Source organism: Echinops telfairi, unplaced genomic scaffold (assembly GCF_000313985.2).
Source record: "Echinops telfairi isolate 266 unplaced genomic scaffold, ASM31398v2 ScPeMD7_3533;HRSCAF=4204_0, whole genome shotgun sequence".
Classification (NCBI taxonomy): domain Eukaryota; kingdom Metazoa; phylum Chordata; class Mammalia; order Afrosoricida; family Tenrecidae; genus Echinops; species Echinops telfairi.
Genome location: NW_022107431.1, coordinates 92,119,111 through 92,136,355, shown reverse-complemented (window position 1 = coordinate 92,136,355; position 17,245 = coordinate 92,119,111). Strand labels below are relative to the sequence as shown.

The following is a 17,245-nucleotide window of genomic DNA, read 5'->3' as shown; positions in this document are numbered from 1 at the left end:
GGAAAGTTGTATGTTTCATTATTGCTACCCTGCACCCTGACTGGCTCGTCTCCTCCCCGCGACCCTTCTGTAAGGGCATGTCCAGTTGTCTGGGTGTACTCTTAAAAAGTTAATGAACAAAATGAATTTTTGATTTGAGAATAGCAAGGTTTAGTCAAGACCATGCTTAACACTTGTTCATGTTATATCAAAATGATTATTAGAGTCTTAGCTGGATTTCCCAGTAATTATCTTTGAATAAATGGATACATCTACTACAACACTTCTCTTGCTTGCAGGACATCAGGGCCCTCTGCAGTTGGTCTGGAGACAACCTATACTGGAGGTAATGGCTTTTCTACATCATATAACAGCCAGCGCTGGTTAAACCTCTATCTCTCCGCTTGCAAATTTTTGGATTTGGCTCTGGCATTGCCCTCCGAAAATCTTCCTCAGTTTCAGATGTAAGTAAAAGCAAGTTTAATTTTTTTAAGTTCTTTATATAAGTTGAGATATTAAATTTTTATTATAATGTAACTATTTTGATAGAAGGATGAGACAGCAGTTAATTGGAAATATTTAGGTGGCTGTTAAGACTGATTGAGTACCTGCTCTAGTGAAGCAGGGGTCGGTACGTGACTTGGAAGCTTCCAGTCCAGTGGGGATGTCCAGTTAGACACTGAAGGGTATAATGACGTATGGCATGTGCAGAGTGCTGTGAGGCTGTCGCTCAGCAGAGCCCCTGGCCTCCTCTTATGGATCAAGGATATATTATTGAAGATGATAATAAATGGGTGATGGCAGAGCAGAATAGAGAGAAAACTGGGGAAAGTAGTATTTTTCCTTATGCTCAAAAATTATTTGATTTTGTAATGTCTAAAGTTAAAAAACAGTAGGTAAATTAAATGTTTTATCAAAATACAGAGTTGGGGAATTTATAAAATAAAAAATGTATTAGTATAATATATAATTTTAAAAAATGTATAGTAAGTAATAACTTCAGATATCAGAATTTGGGTTTTGCTATATTTGGACATGCTTAAATTCATTCCCATTCTTGGTGGTGTGGTAGTGGTTGGGGGGGTTCCCATCTATTTAGAAACTGTACCTATTGCTTGACGAAGTTTAGTGTCTACAAAGGGATTCTAAGAATTGTAGGAAAGTGTTCAAAGTTAACCAGTTATGCCTGCCTTTACAAATCTCTGTGCACTCTAGGGAAAGCATAAAATAGCATGCCCGTGATGTTGACTTTCTATGCCCTATGACAGGATCCAGAATGAGTGTATTCTCTGTCAAAGAGAACAATGTCCATCAAGGTATATTAGTAAATAAGGGAGAAAATGTGGTAACGAGTTTTGTACCCTAACCTCACAAAAAGAAGCTTTAACCTCATGTCCTTAATGAGCAAAAATTTCCGCTTTGATTATGCATCTCTTTTCTGTGTATTTGGTTCACTTGCTTTTAACAGTAAGAGTTTAGCAATGGCTGGTGTGGCTGCATAATATGATCGATACAGTTCATGGCCCCATCTGAAATTCTCTCCTCCCTTACTCTGTATGTGTTGGAGGGTTAGGTCTTGATCAGATTGTTAGTAGTAGGGAGAGATAATAAGCTAATAAAATTTCTTTATAAGACTTTTGCCTAATCAAAGGTTCATGAGGGAGGGGGGTCAGGGAGAGTGGGGAAAAAGGAGGAGCTGATACCAAGGTCTTAAGTAGAGTTTTGAGTATGATGATGGCAACAAATGTACAAATGTGCTTGACACGATGTATGTATGGATTGTGATAAGAGTTGTACGAGCCCCCATTAAAATGATTTCTTTTAAAAGGCTTTTGCCTATCAACTAATGGTGAAGGAAACATATGTAGGGGCTTCAGAAAGTTCAGGGAAAACAACCCTTTTACCCAAACCATTTTTAGCCGCCTTTGCTTTGTGCTCATGGTGGGGAGTGGGGGGTCCCATATACTGAGCACATATGCTATGTGGTGATAAGCACTTTTTAAGACATTTACAATGTTCATTTACTAACTCCGTCCATATGGGGCAGTTAATAATACTGGTTTATTATTTGATGAAAAGACTTAGGTTTAGAAACACATGCCCAGGTGGCAGTGCTGTAATAAGTGGCAGAGCCGGCGATTGTAATCTGGGTTAGTGGTGGGGCCATGACCTACAGTGCAGCCTCACTCAGATAGCACAAAGCCAGTCTGACAGGGTTATTTGCATTATATACACAGGTACCGATGGGCCTTTATTCCAGAAGCTTCTGATGATTCAGGTTTGGAAGTTAGAAGGCAAGGCATTCATCAGCGAGAATTTAAACCTTATGTGGTACGATTAGCAAAACTCCTTCGGAAAAGGGCAAAGGTATTTATTACATTTTGTCTTATTTTTTGTAACTACCTGTATATTGGTGAGGCTCTTGTTAAATGCTTAATGGGAAACTGAGATGATATCAAGTTGAACTATTTTGGAAAATTTTCCCAGCTTTGAAAATTCATGTCCATGATCCAAATATTTCCAGATATTGAAAGAAAAATAGTGCATTTAAAAAGGACATTTATCATAATAATCTAAAAATAACCCATGAACAGGAAGCAATTCACATATGTAAAACCCTGTGCACCTTTTGGCAGCTCAACTCCAAGCCTGCTGTTCGACAGGTTCCCACGGGTCACTTTCAGTCTGACCAGGGAGCTTTGCACACTGGTGCCTGCCTTTTGAGAGAGAAAAAAATGTTTGAAATCTGAGTATACCTGGGGTACTTCTCAGTCAGTGGATACAATAGGTTTTAAGTTTAATAATTAGCCTTATGACACTGTGGGGGCTACATATGCCTTTGATAAAAATTCCATGTACTTCTGAGTAGCCACGTCCTATGTATAGATAATGGCCAACTTTTCACGTATTCTAACATCTTTTAATTCTACCATTGGAAAGGCCTGGGGAGTATGAAAACTGGTATGATCGATTTGTATACCACCTCCCACCCCAAACTTTTACTTTAAAATTATTTTTATGTCTTTCATCTTTTTAAAAAAGGAAATGGGTTTGTAGATTACTGACATCTGGCTTAAAATGTTTTCCCTGCAGTAGTAAAAAAAACTTGGGATTACATAAGCACTTAACATTATAGTCTTAAAAAATATTCCGTCTCAACAAATGGGTATGTACACCCCTGAGATTCATCTTTACGTGCTGTGATGAGAAACAGCAAGATAAGGGTCGATTGGCGAAAATACAATGCTAAGGGGATTTTTAGAATAAAGCTGATTTTAATGAGTTAAAGTTTTCAATGAGTTAGATTTACTTTTTTAAAATTTGGCAGTCATAGTTCATAATCCATAAAAGCAATAATCATTAACAATTGGTTTATCAGTTTGCAGTAAAATCTGTGAAGTGTATTTTCTACGTCATTGTTTTTCACTTTATTCTGACCTGCAGTACTCAATAATTTCAGATTGCAATCCAGTGTAGCCATGTGACTGCACATGATGTTTCTCACAGAACAGTACTCCCCAGAGCTGTAAGATATGCAGGTTTTCTTTTATAGAGCTCCTTTAAAAACAACACTGATCAGGATTCATTTTAAAAACACTAGATTAACCTCTCTCCAATAGAAAGGCAGTGAACGACTCTGAAAGTATCTTTCAGAGCAATTCCACAATGGGAAGCGTGGGAGGGAATTTACTGAAAACATTACCCCACACGGTTCCAAGAGTCCCTCTCACCACGTGTGGTTCCACTCTCCAGCTTCCACGACGGTGCAGACAGCTATAGGCAGAACGTTACGAGGAGTAGCGCGGTGAAATCTCATGCTGTCACCCATTCTCCATGATCATCCCTTTGTCCTGCATATCCATGTTATATACCCTTACCTGCCTAGTTGCTGTTAATCTACTGTGCCTAATTTCGTGTGAGAAAAATGAAAGTACCCAGACTAACACAGAGGCTGTCCCTGTAAAGATTTACAAAGCCTCGGAAATTCTATATAGGGTTGCTATGAGTCAGAATTGACTTGATGGTAGTAGGTTTGCGTTTTTAATTGGTGCCTACTGTATGATTTAAACTTTATAGGTAGGCAGTATAGAACAGAACATAGTGTGCAGGGTTTGGTATTTTCTGTGGTTTCAGGTGTCCTCCAAAGGTGAGATGTACTACTTTATACCAAAGCCCTGGTGGGCGTCCAGTCACTTCCAGCTCAGAGCAGAAGTAGCCCATCTTTTGGCCCAGAGCAGCTAATGGATTCAGACCCCGGGCCTTTTAACTAGCAGTCAAGCATTTGACCACTGTGCTGTAGTACTCCAAAATGTAGAGGATAAAAGATTTAAAAATATCTTTTATATCATGTTTTTGTACCTTAAATGTTAGTGTGAAGTAGCTAATCTAATTAAAGCGTTTCTGCCCATCAGTAGGCCTTTTTCGTAACAAACATTTTGTCATGTTTCTCTTGCATTCACAGTTTCTCAGAAGTAGAATTGTAGGGTCACCCAGGCTGTTTCGTGAGCCCTGGTTTGTAATATGTGCTTTGATTGCTCAGAAATCTCCCCATCTGTTGGAGTCACTTGGGCCGCAGCTCTAAGCCGCATCCCACGAAAGAAGGCAGTGGAATGGAAGCACTGAGATGAGACAGTGCCTGAAGGACAAGAGGAACTCCATTCAGAATGCCGGTTGCTTTGTCGGGGGCTGAGATGAGGGGAAAGCTAGGCACAGATCCCTAGGACCTTTGCACTTAGATGTGACTATCTGGAAAAGTAAGTGTCAGCAAACCCTTGGCAGTGGACTGCAGGCCCTTGGTATCTGTCTATCCCCTGCATCTCATTGGTTACGAGACTTTTTGTAAGCCGTCCTCTTTTTTGTCCAAATCCTGCCTCACAGCATAAGAAGACTGCTGTGGTTAGAAACCATTCCCCCATCCAAGTCACTTTAAACAAGGTCTTCATGGCCAAGCATACTTTCCCTGGAATAAAGGCTATGAGTTCTCCTCTTTCCTTCCACAGGACAAGGAGGAGGACTTTAAGACAGTGATTGTGGAGGGATTGGAGATGGCCAAGCATCAGGTGAGGGTGGCTTTTTGATGCTTGTGATACAGCGGCAAATGCTGCAAATCTGGACCAGACACTGAGGCACAAACCCAGGTCTGGATCTCAAGTGTGCGAGAGGGAGGAAGCCCTTTTCAAGGGCAGAGCTGTGAAGACAAGAGAGAAATGGCTTGCATGGTGCATGTCTGATTTTTTTTTTTCTATTGAGGAGGCGGTACAGTTCTAAGTAAGGCCAGCTGATACAAATCCCATTGTTAAAGGCACAGAATGACAGGCATATATTTGAGAAAGTGTTCCGGCAGAATTCTCTATGTAGATGGTTCAAGCGTATTCATTCACCATGTTCTCTGCGTCTCTGCTTGTTGCTTAATTTCATCGGAGCTGGTTCCCAGTGTGCAGAGTGGGCCTGCACCCTAGGGGTTTTAGGACTGGCACATTTCTGAAGCTGAGCACCAGGCCTCTCTTCCAAGGGACCTCTGGGTGGGTTGTGAATTGCCAAACTCCTAGCTAACTAATAGTTCAGCACCTAGCCTTTTGTACAGCTCAGGGGCACCCTGCTGCTTACCGTTTACATAGTTTGGTTTAGGGAACTAGGAGTGGTATAATCAGGCAGTGGTGGTGTCAGTATGCGTAGGGACTTCAAAAATTCATGGAAATGGTAGGCGGTGGTGATTGTTTTGGTGTCTCCTGCGCTCTTCTGTTTTGTCTTATTTTACTCCCTCCAGAACATTTCAGCAACACCTGGCCTTAGAAGGCAAACTCAGCATTTGGTTACAAATCTGACAGATGGTAATCCTGTTTGCTGGTTCTTTACCTTGTTATTTGGTGGTTCTGCCTCAGTACAAACGTATCTGTTTTTCATGATCTTTTTGTAGTAATTGATTGCCTAGAGTCTGCTTATGTAATTTGGTTGACTTCTTAAAATAGCCTCTCAATTTTTAGTTGACAGTTTCACGTGCGTTCTCATTTGACTATTCCATGGTCGCAACCTGTACGTATCTTTCCCAAAGATACCACAGAGTAAATGGCAGTGCCATGACACTAACCAGGAGTTTAACACCAGGTCCAAGTTCTCCGCTGCAGGTGCTCCCTGGGGAAGTCCTTTGCTTGTGCTGCAGGGCTAACATGAACCGCTCATGTCAGCCCCGCTGTCATCTTGTGGGAAGTGGTCTACTTACTGATAGTGACACGTGTGAAGTCCTCTCGATGCTGCTGCTGTAGTCGTTTAGTGACCTAGAACTACGGGAGCTCTTCGAGCACATGCGAAGCACAGCACAGACTATCGTGATGTGTCTGATCCCTGCTGCGGGTCTGGAGGGCACACTGAGACGCCATCGTTTACATTCCGCGTGAGCTATGATTAGTGCTGAGTCAATACTGACTTGCTGGCAGTTTCCAGTGTACTTCCTCCTATGTTGTTAACTGTTTGTTTTTGCAGAAGAACCTGGAGGAGGACAACTCGGGGAGAACGTTGGGTTGGGAGCCGGGGCACTTGTTGCTCACCGTGTGCACTGTGCGCAGTATCGAGCAGCTCCTGCCATTCTTCAACGTACTCAGCCAAGTCTTCAACAGCAAAGTCACGAGTCGATGCGCAGGACACTCGGGGAGCCCCGTCCTCTACTCAAATGCCTTCCCTAATAAGGACATGAAACTGGAGAACCAAAAATCATTTTCCAGCAAAGCCAGGCAAAAAATAGAAGAAATGGTAGAGAAGGATTTTCTGGAAGGGATGATAAAAACTTGAGCCACAAGTGACTCCATTTAGCCTAAATGTAAATTATTGAAAACACTGCTCTGAGTTGTATAGTTTTTGTTTTATATGTAACAAAACACACTTCAGGTTGTATTTAATTTAAATACGTGTAAATAAGAGCTAATGTCTGAATGTGGCCTGAGAGAGATCTATCTATACATATATATATATATATATAGTCCATTGTTTTATTGTCCTAAGTTGTCTTAAACCTGCAAAATACACACTGCACATTTTTTCTATTGGTCTCAGGATTTGTTTAATTTAAACCAACGGGGTATTTATTTTTCTTTCCATCATTAACAATGTTCTATCATCAGAACACTACTACTCCACCAGAAAACTTGGAATTACAAGTCCAATTTTCTCCCACTGAGGACTGGAACCTGGGCATCAAATAGGTAAGTCTTCCATAATCATCCTAACGATTCGGCTATGTCCACAGGTGGTGACTACTGCAGGACAACATTTAGTTAAACGTAACGACAGGAAAAAAATTGCCAAGAGTTAATAAATAAGCTTTTATTTTCTAGCAACTGTCAATGACTGGATCCAATACTTACCTCAAATTTGAGGTAAGTTTTTTTCTTTTAAAAACTGAAGTATAAGGCTTACCTATGTCTAACGAATTATTCTAGTAGTGTTTTAGTAAAAAAACATTAAAAATATCCAGCATCTCAGGATAAATTGTCTTCAGAAACTTGGTTGGGGTCTTTCTTCAACTCCTCCAGCCAGCTGAAAGACAGCCAAGCTTACTTCATGTGCAAGGCTGTCTGCACTTTCCTGCAAATCACAGGACAGGAGATTAGAAGACACAATATCTGCCACGTGTAAAGCTAGGGAGGGGAGAGTGTTTTATATGGAAGTCAGGTCAAATTTCCCTAAGGGAAGCTCCTAGTTCATTCTGATTGTATCTATTTGTCATCACCAGGATTCATTACTGCATTCCAGAACTGGAGTGCCACTCTACTTTGCCCCAGCTGTGTTACTTAACCTTAAATTCTTGGTAACACTCCCAAGAGACAAGATGGAACAAATGATAAAAACCCAGACCAAAGAGGAATTTGAAAACAGCATGATTTAGAAAGAGACCACTGAGTTGGTTATTTTCAGTCATAGAAAAAAAATACATAGAATGTGAAGGGCATTGTCTAACATTGCTTTCTCTCCCCAATAGTGTTATTCCCCGCTCTCATGTCTTAAGTCTGTACAGTGACAAGGAGACTAGTTTTTAGAACTATCACAGCTTACTTGAGAATCTGCTTCTGCATACACTCGAACTACATCTTCTGTTCCAGAGGGCCGGACAAAAGCCCGGGAAAGTCTGTACTTCTTCACCAGACCATCGATTGCATCCTGCAGTCCTGGGGGTGTAAGTGCCTGTCTTTCAGCATCGGTGGTACTAATAACTTGCCTGTCTGCAACCTACAGCACAAGTATTTTGTATTTATTACCATATATAACAGGAATTTTACACAGTGTGAATTATCAGGGGAAGCAGAGCATAAAATTCCATGAATAATCTCAGCATCCATTGCCACCATGTTGATTTGGAATGTTTTCTGTGCCATAGGCAGCTCTTTCAAATAACCTTTTGAAAATAACCTGTTTTATCAAAGGGCCATGAGTTCTCAAAACGTGCTAAAAGCTTATCTGAACACTCAAATAGTATTTCTGAGAACTCACCAAGTCTAGTGGATGTATAAGCCCGAAGAGGAGAAAATTTTTTCTCAATAGATGTTCTTTCTATTGTGCCCACTTGCTCTGCCTCTAGCTTTACAGAATACTCTGCAAGGAAAGGGTAATGCAGGCAGAGGAAAGATGTGCACTTGTAAGGACAAAGCACCACAGATTCACTTCAAACTAAGTTGTGGTGGTGAGATTTTGAGCAAGAGTTGAATAAAGCTATTTTTAAAGTTATGCATTATTCATAAGCACTAGTCACACAATTGTTAAGTAAATTTAATGTGCCATTACTCTTAGCTGTTCTGCTTTTTTACCGTGAGGAAATACTGAGTCAGTAGAGTGGGCTGTTTCCTACATGTATATGTGTCTGAAGAGCACGCAGTATGACTCGACTGGAAAAGATTTAGAAGTCATTTAAGAATCTCTCATACCTTAACTTTGAGTTGTCTGTTTGGAATATCCGTATAGAGAGCATCCCACTGTTGTACAGTCATGCCCTTTAAAGCTAAAATTGCTTCAATCACCAGCATGTCAGAAATAGCATCACCAATTGCCTGTCAGATGGGAAAACAGAAGAAACCACTTAGAACACCAGCAAATCTTCATTGTAAGTAGTCTGTCTCAGCAAATCATAGGGTCTTGTGCAGGCACGATAGTACTGAAACCAGCTCTCTAAGACACTTACCTTTAGCATCTCAACCTGTTTAAGATGTGTTTAGAGTAAGTTCCCTTTCAGAGATCCTAGAAATACTATATCCAGAAGTAAAGTTTTGGCACAAGATACACTTACTGATTCTAAGCTTTTGTCTGTTCATTGAATAAACGCTTTTCATTGTTATAGTCAAGTATCAGCTCCATTTTTCCTGTCCTATTTCGCTTTGCTAACCCCTACACTCAATAGTTTTAAATGAATCTCAATGGAGTCAGGGCACCTGAAAATTTTCACCCAATTTCAGCATCCATCTCAATGGTACATGAAACTTGTAAGGAAAGCGCCAGGGCTTATCCTGTCATTCAACACAGCAGACTCCATTCTCCCTCAGATGAGTAACAACAGGGACCAAGCATTCACCACCACTCCATCAGGTCTTACCTGGTTAAATAGGTCAATAATGTTTTCAAGAATCTGAGCAGCTTTCCTTTTATTACCTTCTAGTTCCTGTGCTAGTTGTCTTATCTTCATTTCAGCAACTTTACTAAATAATACCTGCAATGAAAGTAAACACATCAGCCCCAACTGTTAAATACTAACATTCTTGGCAGCTTTCTTAAATATGAAATTTAAAAACGTAACAAGATAATACTATTTCTTTCCCCTACACACACAAAACCAGTTTTAATCTAAAGTTCAAACCATTGATTACACAAGGCAAAAGGAGAGCACACGGCATAAATTCATTGTGTTTGTTCCTCATCCAGCCGAGGCCTCACTGCAGTCATTGTACTGTGAAGTGTATCATTCATTGCAACTAATTCAGTTTATTGACCTATTTTTTTAAGGATAGAAGCTAGGAAAAGAGCTCATTTTTACTGATTATGGCAAATGGTTCCTACATCAGTTTGGAATTCCTTGTCCATGCTTTATTGCTCTCAAAATGTCGAATAGCATATGAGATGGAGCTTCTAAATATTCATGGAACATTTTCATTTATTGATTTGTCCACTGACTTGCTAAACTACTAGGTGAAAAAGTTGTGTCTGATCAAGGAAGGTATGGTAAACTAAGGGGCCAGGACGCCACGTGTTTGGAGAAGTTTTATGAGAACACGGCTACACCTACTCATTCACATGAGGCGGGCAGAGAACGCGGACTTAATGGTCCAGGAAGTCGAAAACATTACCAACCCCTGGACTGGATCATTGAAAGTGTTTTAATTGCATTTTTTAGGAACTTAAATTCCTCTTAGATTTATGGCTTCCAGGGGCAGTGTCTAACTAGGACACCATCTGGCTTAGATTCAGATTTTTTGTTGAATACCTCAAAGCCACTTAGAAAACAAGGCATAAAAGCGTTTTTTAAAGAGACTCTGAACTTTGAGTACACGAAAACTCAGGGAACAATATAATTAACATACTGTGTAATACTTTAATTACACAGTATGTTAATTATGTTATAAAATATATTTTTAGAAAATTCTCTGCATAGATCTATAAAAAACCTCATGTGCTTTTCATCACAACTGCTTTTCCCACCTATGGCCAGTTGAAGAAAAATATAATATATAGACAGTCTAGTTATAAGAAAATTAAGTGCATCTAATAAAAGTAAATGGGTATAGTCTTGAATATTCAATCTAAATGAGAATTTCATAACAAGCATAAGATGAACTACAATCTTTCAATCACCATCCCAATCATTTCATGAAAGGAGACTATTACCTAGCACAACTCAAATACAGATGACCCCTCATAAAGAAAGTGCTTAAAAGAACTCACTGTGCCATGGCCATTTGCTTCAAAATAAATTCCAATGTCAAACTCTTGAGCCTTGTGGTGCAAGTGTTTCACACCAGTTTTAGTACAATAGACAGGTACCTATAATAAACAAATGTAAAGAACCACAGTGACAATTCAGTCAGCACATTCCGTCTACCTGTTACCTCCGAGATGCAAAAGGGATCGGAACCTTCCTACTCTTAGTCTAGTGGAAGAGAAGTAGGCAATGAATGAGCTTGCAGTGTGTGGTCAATGGTGGTGTTTGTGTGCTGAGGAAGCACCCCAAACAATCCAATTATGAGGACCCCGGCCCCCATGGGTTTCAGTGGTCTATTTTACAATTCGATCCCAGACTTTCTTCCAAGACACCGCTGGAACTTGAGCCACCAGGCATGTGACTGATGGGGGGTGTCCCTTAGGATTACCAGTGGGAAAGACATGTGTTTTAGAAACTCACTTTTCATTATGATGTGGAGAATAGCCTACAGCCAGCTTACAAGATTTTTCAATAAAGGCCCACAGAGTACAAAGTAAGGTTTTCAGCCTATAGGCGGCTTTTCCAACTACACAACTATGCCAAATGACAGCAGCCACAGACAATTAGAAAAGATTAAGGACGGCATAAATCCATGCTTACTCAAAACACCTGGCAGCCCCCAAGATGACAACCCTCAGTCATCCTTGAAACCTTGAACTGTGCCCACTCCAGGACATCACCCTCAGCCACACAACAGGCCTCAAGAGCGAACAGCACCCCCAGTGAGGAGTGTGCCCCTCAGAACTCTGACCACACAGCCCCAAGGCAGGAAAGAGGTGAACGGAAATGCCCCCAAGGAGGAGGTGGGAAGGCTGCTGTTACACAGAGAAGATGGAAACAAACTACAACCTGCTGAAAGGAAAACGGATTTGCTATTTTATAAACATTGACTCAAACCACAATAAGATGCTCAGGAAACAGAAAAATAGATGGCAGCTTAAATCTGATTTCTGGGGTCATAGCTTGCCAACCGCTGGCTTAGCAGAAGGTGAAGGGACCAGTTTTAGATTTCTAACACAGCTAACAGCGGCTAACTAACGTGCTGGAGGTTCAAGTCCACCCAGAGGCACCTTGGAAAAAGCTGATCTCAACAGCCAGCCACTGGAAACCCTAGAGGAGCCAGGTTTGCTCGGATCAACACGGGCCAGCGTTGAGTCAGAGCGAGTCAATGGCTAGTGTTTACTGGCGAAGCCTAATCCTAGTACCAAAGCTGGGCTAGCGACACCGCTAAGAAAAGCCAGGGCAGATCTGAAGTGTGAGAACAAAGAAGAATCACTAGAAAAGGGGACAAAGATCAAATAGGATGAATATCTTCTGGGATTTAGGAGAAATTGTTTTGAATACAGTTTAATATATAATCCTGCCTAAAAATATCTAAGACAGAAAACTAGTACTAAAAAATGAAACAAAAGGAGCTGAGAATCTTGGTGGAAGGCAGGCAGCTGATAAGAGTCCTTTGAGTCCATCGAAGTCAGTTTTACAAAAAAGTAAAAATGTTTAAATCAGACCACAAGCTAACAGACTCCAAATATTTTATTTTGCTTACTATTTTTTTTAAACCCTTAGTCTTTGGCCCAAATTTTAAAAGTAGGAAATACACAAGAAAACTCTTATTTCCACCTTCTCATGAAGAATCTGATAAGTACCAAAGCTGACAGCCACCAGCCTGACTCCTGGGCAAACTCCTCAGAGCATGGATTCACCTACTTTACTCATTCGTGTCTGTGTCTACACTTTAAAAAATGCAAGACGTTTCAAAAGGATGCACAGAAATTGAGAACACTAATGAGAAAAGGCAAAACTCCATGCCCCAAGGAGACAGTAACTCTTTTGTGATGTGTGCTAGTGTGTGGTGGCCATACCTGTGTGTTGCTGCAGGGGCAGGGAACTATTGCTTCTAGCCCACACCTCCAACTCCAAAGATCTTTCCCTGCATGGGACTTACAAGATTCACCTGAGTCCCTGAATAGTTCCCTGGAATGCCATCCTGCTGCATATGAAATGAGCCCTCTGAGAAGCAGGAGATTGATCTCATTACTAGCTAGAGCTAGGGGAGGAACACACCCTCTGACCTGAGATTCCTGAGCAGTGAGCATCCTGGACCCAGAAAACAGCTATGACATCACAGGAAAAGCAGCAGAATCAAAGCAAAACTAGACTGCCCAGCCCACAGAACAAGGAAAGCTGAGTGCTTCTGGCAAGAGGGTGGGCTTTGTGGTGTGGGGTGCCTACGGGAACTTAATTGGGGGAGCTAGGCTTACTGACCCACAGAAGCGGAAAGGGGTGCCTTTGGGCTGAGGCTTACTCGGAGTGGGGTGCCTCTGGGCACTAATTCAGGGAGTGGGGTTTGCTGACCCCAAAAGCTTGAGCTGAAGGCTTTCGAGTTGAGGCTTACAGGAGAATGGTATGTCCTTTGGGGCATTACTGTCAGCCCTGAAAGAACTTGTAACACGTCCTGATGAACAACTCTATTGTGAGCCTCTCTCGCTCGCATTAAAACTTTAAAAAAAAATCATTTTATTAGAGGCTCATACAACTCTTATCACAATCCATCCTTACATCAATTGTGTAAAGCACATTTATACATTCATTGCCTTCGTCATTCTCAAATCATTTGCTCTCCACCTAAGTCCCTGGCATCAGCTCATTTTTCCCCCTCCTCCCTGCTCCCCCCTCCCTCATGAACCTTTTATAATTTATATTTTGTCATATCTTGCCCTGTCCTACGTCTCCCTCCACCCACTTTTCTGTTGTCTGTCCCCCAGGGAGGAGGTCACATATAGATCCTTGTAATCGGTTCCCTGTTTCCAACCCACTCTCCCCTCACACCACTGGTCCTGAAGGGATCATCCACCCTGGATTCCCTGTGTTTCCAATTCCTATCTGTACCAGTGTATGTCCTCTGGTCTAGCCAGATTTGTAAGGTAGAATTGGGATGAGAGTGGGGGAGGAGGAAGGATTTAGGAACTAGAGGAAAGTTGTATGTTTCATTGTTGCTACATGGCACCCTGACTGGCTCGTCTCCTCCCCAAGACCCTTCTGTAATGGGGTGTCCATTTGCCTACTAATGGGCTTTGGGTCTCCACTCTGCACTCCCCCTCATTCACTATGGTAAGATTTTTTGTTCTGATGATGCCTGATACCTGATCCCTTTGACACCTCGTGATCGCACAGGCTGGTAGCTTCTTCCATGTGGGCTTTGTTGGTTCTGAGCTAGATGACCGCTTGTTTACCTTCAAGCCTTTAAGAGCCCAGATGCTATATCTTTTGATAGCCAGGCACCATCAGCTTTCTTCGCCACATTTACTTATGCACCCATTTGCATTAAAACTTTTTAATTTCCTTAAGAACTCCTTTCATTATGAATATTGTCCAAGTTCTATGTACCCATTGAAATGTATATTAGAACATAGATATAGAAGTAGAAAATACCAGTTAACACAACAGGAGCCCTGGTATTGTAGTGGTTATGCCTTGGGCTGCTAACCACAAGGTCATTAGTTCTCCGCAGGACAAAGACTTTCTACTCTCATAGGGTTAGTCTCAGAAACGCACAGGGGCATTTCTAGCCTGTTCTGTGGGATCACTAAGAGTTGGAATGGACTCGATGGTGGCAAGTTTGAGTTTGTGAGAGACTTAACACAGCAGTTACTAGAAGATATTCTGTATGTTTTATATTTCTCTAATTTGTTTCTCCTTCCCTAATTATTTCTTCTTTAACTCAACTTCTATGAGGAACAAGTATAAAAAACAACAACAGGTCAAGACAAACAAATGTCCAGGAACTCCTAACTCTAGAGCACCAATGCAGAGCACAATGTGGGGGCATGGGGGGAATAATCAGCAACAAAATCTCTTGCCAACCCAGAAAACCTTTCAGGAGAGGAAGGGGGGAAAAGTTTCTCATGGACTAAACATTAAACCAGACAGTTGCATCACCTGCAATCTAAGAAGGCAGGTACAGGCCATGATACCCATGTCATGATTAAAAAACTAATCTGAATGTCACGAGTCCTGATGGCACTGCCGTGCCGTTGGGTAAGCCACCAGGCTGGCAGCTCACACCAGCCACTGCTGTACAGGAGAAAGACAGCTTATCTGCTCCAATCAAGATTTACAGCCTCCAAAATTCTGCAGAGGGTTGCCATAGAGAACTTGGAAGCACCACTTGTCACCCAGTATATCGTAAATTCCCTTGGTAACTGGAGTGGCCCTCTGTGTTAGCTACTTGCCCTTATCCAAAGGAGTGATAAAGCTTCTCATCCATCTATCCGTTAGTTATATTAGAAATTTTCTTCACAGAAAGATCTTGATAGGTTAAGAAACTTCAAAAAAATAAAAAATGCTTTCATACCTTCATCACTTCTTCAAGATATCTTGTTGAGCTTCCATTTGCATACGCAGTTTGTATAACACCAACCTTCAAATCTTCTCCAATCTAAACAAAAGCAATACTTAACTTGCTATCAGAAATAAGAGTCTACAAAAGTGAATATGTGAGAGCTCTGGAGGATGATATAAAACCAACAGCCAGTTCAGGCAAGCCTTTGTTTATGATGTACTAAATAACCTACTGAAAATTTGCCTGTAAACCAGAGAAAAGGCTAAACTGTATGGGATTCTTGATAAAGTGCAAAGACTGGTATGTACACTCATCTTGGGATCTCTCTTTTGTTTTAAAAAATGGATTGAATCTTTGAAATAAAATACTTTTACAAAGTTATAATGATTTCCTATTATAGACTAAAGCCAACGAGAACGCTATTTCCAAAAGAATAAAACACCTCATATTACAAAGCTTATCATCATAATAAATCTTTCTGGTTAGATGAGATTTTCTGTTTAGATCTGAGGCTTCGGGGAGTAATGAATGGTAGAACTCTCTTTGAAGTGTCAGTGATGAAAATAAAGTTAAAACTTAGGAAGCTTCACATCCTAAGTTTGCCACTATAAGAAATCAAGAGTATCTCCGCTGCAAAGCCACTGTCCAATGCCGAAATGATTGGGATTATCACTCCTTTCTGTACTTCCTAGCCACAAACATAAGATTTCCACAAATTGTGCCTTTTAGATATTCAAATGACTGCTAGGAATGATTTCACTCGTTAAGTCTTGTTTTCAAGGCCCCCGTCACCCCACCATACCTCCAATAGAAGCTCTTTGAGGAAACTGCTAATGAGCGTTGCTATTTTGTCTCCATCTATGAGATGAAAGTGGCCATCAGCATCTCGGTAGTAATAAACAATTCTGTCTGCATCGCCATCAAAGGAACAGCATCTTTCATTGGGCTTCATTTCCATTCCTAGCACACACGACATCATTTCATTTCATTTCACTCAATATAGTAAGTTTTACATTTTTCTAATATCACTTACTAGGGAGACTTTTCAATAAACCAGGGTAGCTTACCTCACATGTTGCAACTAACATGTCTTCCAATTTTTTTCAAGATATTTAAAATTATCCTTCCATGTAGAATACGTCTTACTCTTTAAATGCTGTACATGTTCATTGGTTTTCAACGGTCATTTTAACAATAAATTGAAAATAAGAACATTCAAAATTGATGTTAAAGCTCACTATAATACTACTATTAAAATGACATCTTTTAAGTCAATTAGTTAGGACAGGTTTCCAGGGCAGGTTTACAGGTACTTTCTTAATGCAACTTACCTAGTGGTGTGATATCATAGATCGATAGGGAGGTAAGTAGATAAGGCTTCTAAGAGTTCATGAAAAAAATCCCATTATCTTTTCATTCCATTTTCTACAAATGGGATAATAAAGCTACATAATCTCCTGTCAACTTGTGAAGGTGGTGGAGTCCAGCCTGCCAATCAGGTCGCAGGTTGATGACCTCATTTGGAAGCTTGAAGGACATAAATAGCTCCTTGGAGGTGGGGCATACTCACTCCCTGTGAGACATTCCTATTGACAAGACAGATGGAGCTAAGCTAGAGCCCTGGAGCTAATGGAATCACGTGGAGACCCCTGCCAACGCTGAGATTCTTCCACCCACTGACCTATGATCTTTCTGCATTCATTACATGCGTCATTACATGTGTTACAGGAGTCTGAAGAGGAATTTATAGATTGGTATCAGACATATGGGCTAATATCGGACTTATGGACTTGATATGGACTGAGCTGGGATGTTTTCTTAATACACTATTACTCTTTGATATAAAGCTTTTTTTTTAAGGATCCAGGTGACAGATGTTTCTTAGCCATGACATTTGAATAACAAATTCAGCATGAGGAAACTAAGTTTTTTTTCTTTCCTGAAATATGAATATAAGGTTAAACTACAGG

The 17,245-nt window shown here is 40.8% G+C and overlaps 2 protein-coding genes across 10 annotated transcripts in view; one reads left to right on the top strand and one right to left on the bottom strand.

The window, feature by feature from the left end:
- DOP1A (DOP1 leucine zipper like protein A) overlaps positions 1 to 7,014 on the top strand; it is a 101,937-nt gene extending 94,923 nt beyond the window's left edge. For 5 of the 9 annotated variants that reach the window (XM_045294484.1, XM_045294483.1, XM_004696288.2 and 2 more), the window contains 4 exons: positions 279 to 443; positions 2,217 to 2,346; positions 4,980 to 5,039; positions 6,460 to 7,014. In XM_045294484.1, the coding sequence (XP_045150419.1) occupies positions 279 to 443; positions 2,217 to 2,346; positions 4,980 to 5,039; positions 6,460 to 6,765 (661 nt within the window). In that variant the 3' untranslated portion in view covers positions 6,766 to 7,014. The remainder of the gene's footprint in view (positions 1 to 278; positions 444 to 2,216; positions 2,347 to 4,979; positions 5,040 to 6,459) is intronic. The other 4 variants (XM_045294485.1, XM_045294481.1, XM_045294482.1 and 1 more) reach the window with 1 other exon arrangement.
- Positions 7,015 to 7,281: 267 nt separating this feature from the next.
- The window catches only part of PGM3 (phosphoglucomutase 3), a 26,583-nt gene continuing 16,619 nt past the window's right edge, over positions 7,282 to 17,245 (bottom strand). The window contains exons 7-13 of the mRNA XM_004696286.4: positions 16,078 to 16,235; positions 15,288 to 15,371; positions 10,897 to 10,995; positions 9,554 to 9,667; positions 8,892 to 9,014; positions 8,026 to 8,199; positions 7,282 to 7,557 (exon numbers count right to left, since the gene is read on the bottom strand). Of these exons, the coding sequence (XP_004696343.1) occupies positions 7,468 to 7,557; positions 8,026 to 8,199; positions 8,892 to 9,014; positions 9,554 to 9,667; positions 10,897 to 10,995; positions 15,288 to 15,371; positions 16,078 to 16,235 (842 nt within the window). The 3' untranslated portion in view covers positions 7,282 to 7,467. The remainder of the gene's footprint in view (positions 7,558 to 8,025; positions 8,200 to 8,891; positions 9,015 to 9,553; positions 9,668 to 10,896; positions 10,996 to 15,287; positions 15,372 to 16,077; positions 16,236 to 17,245) is intronic.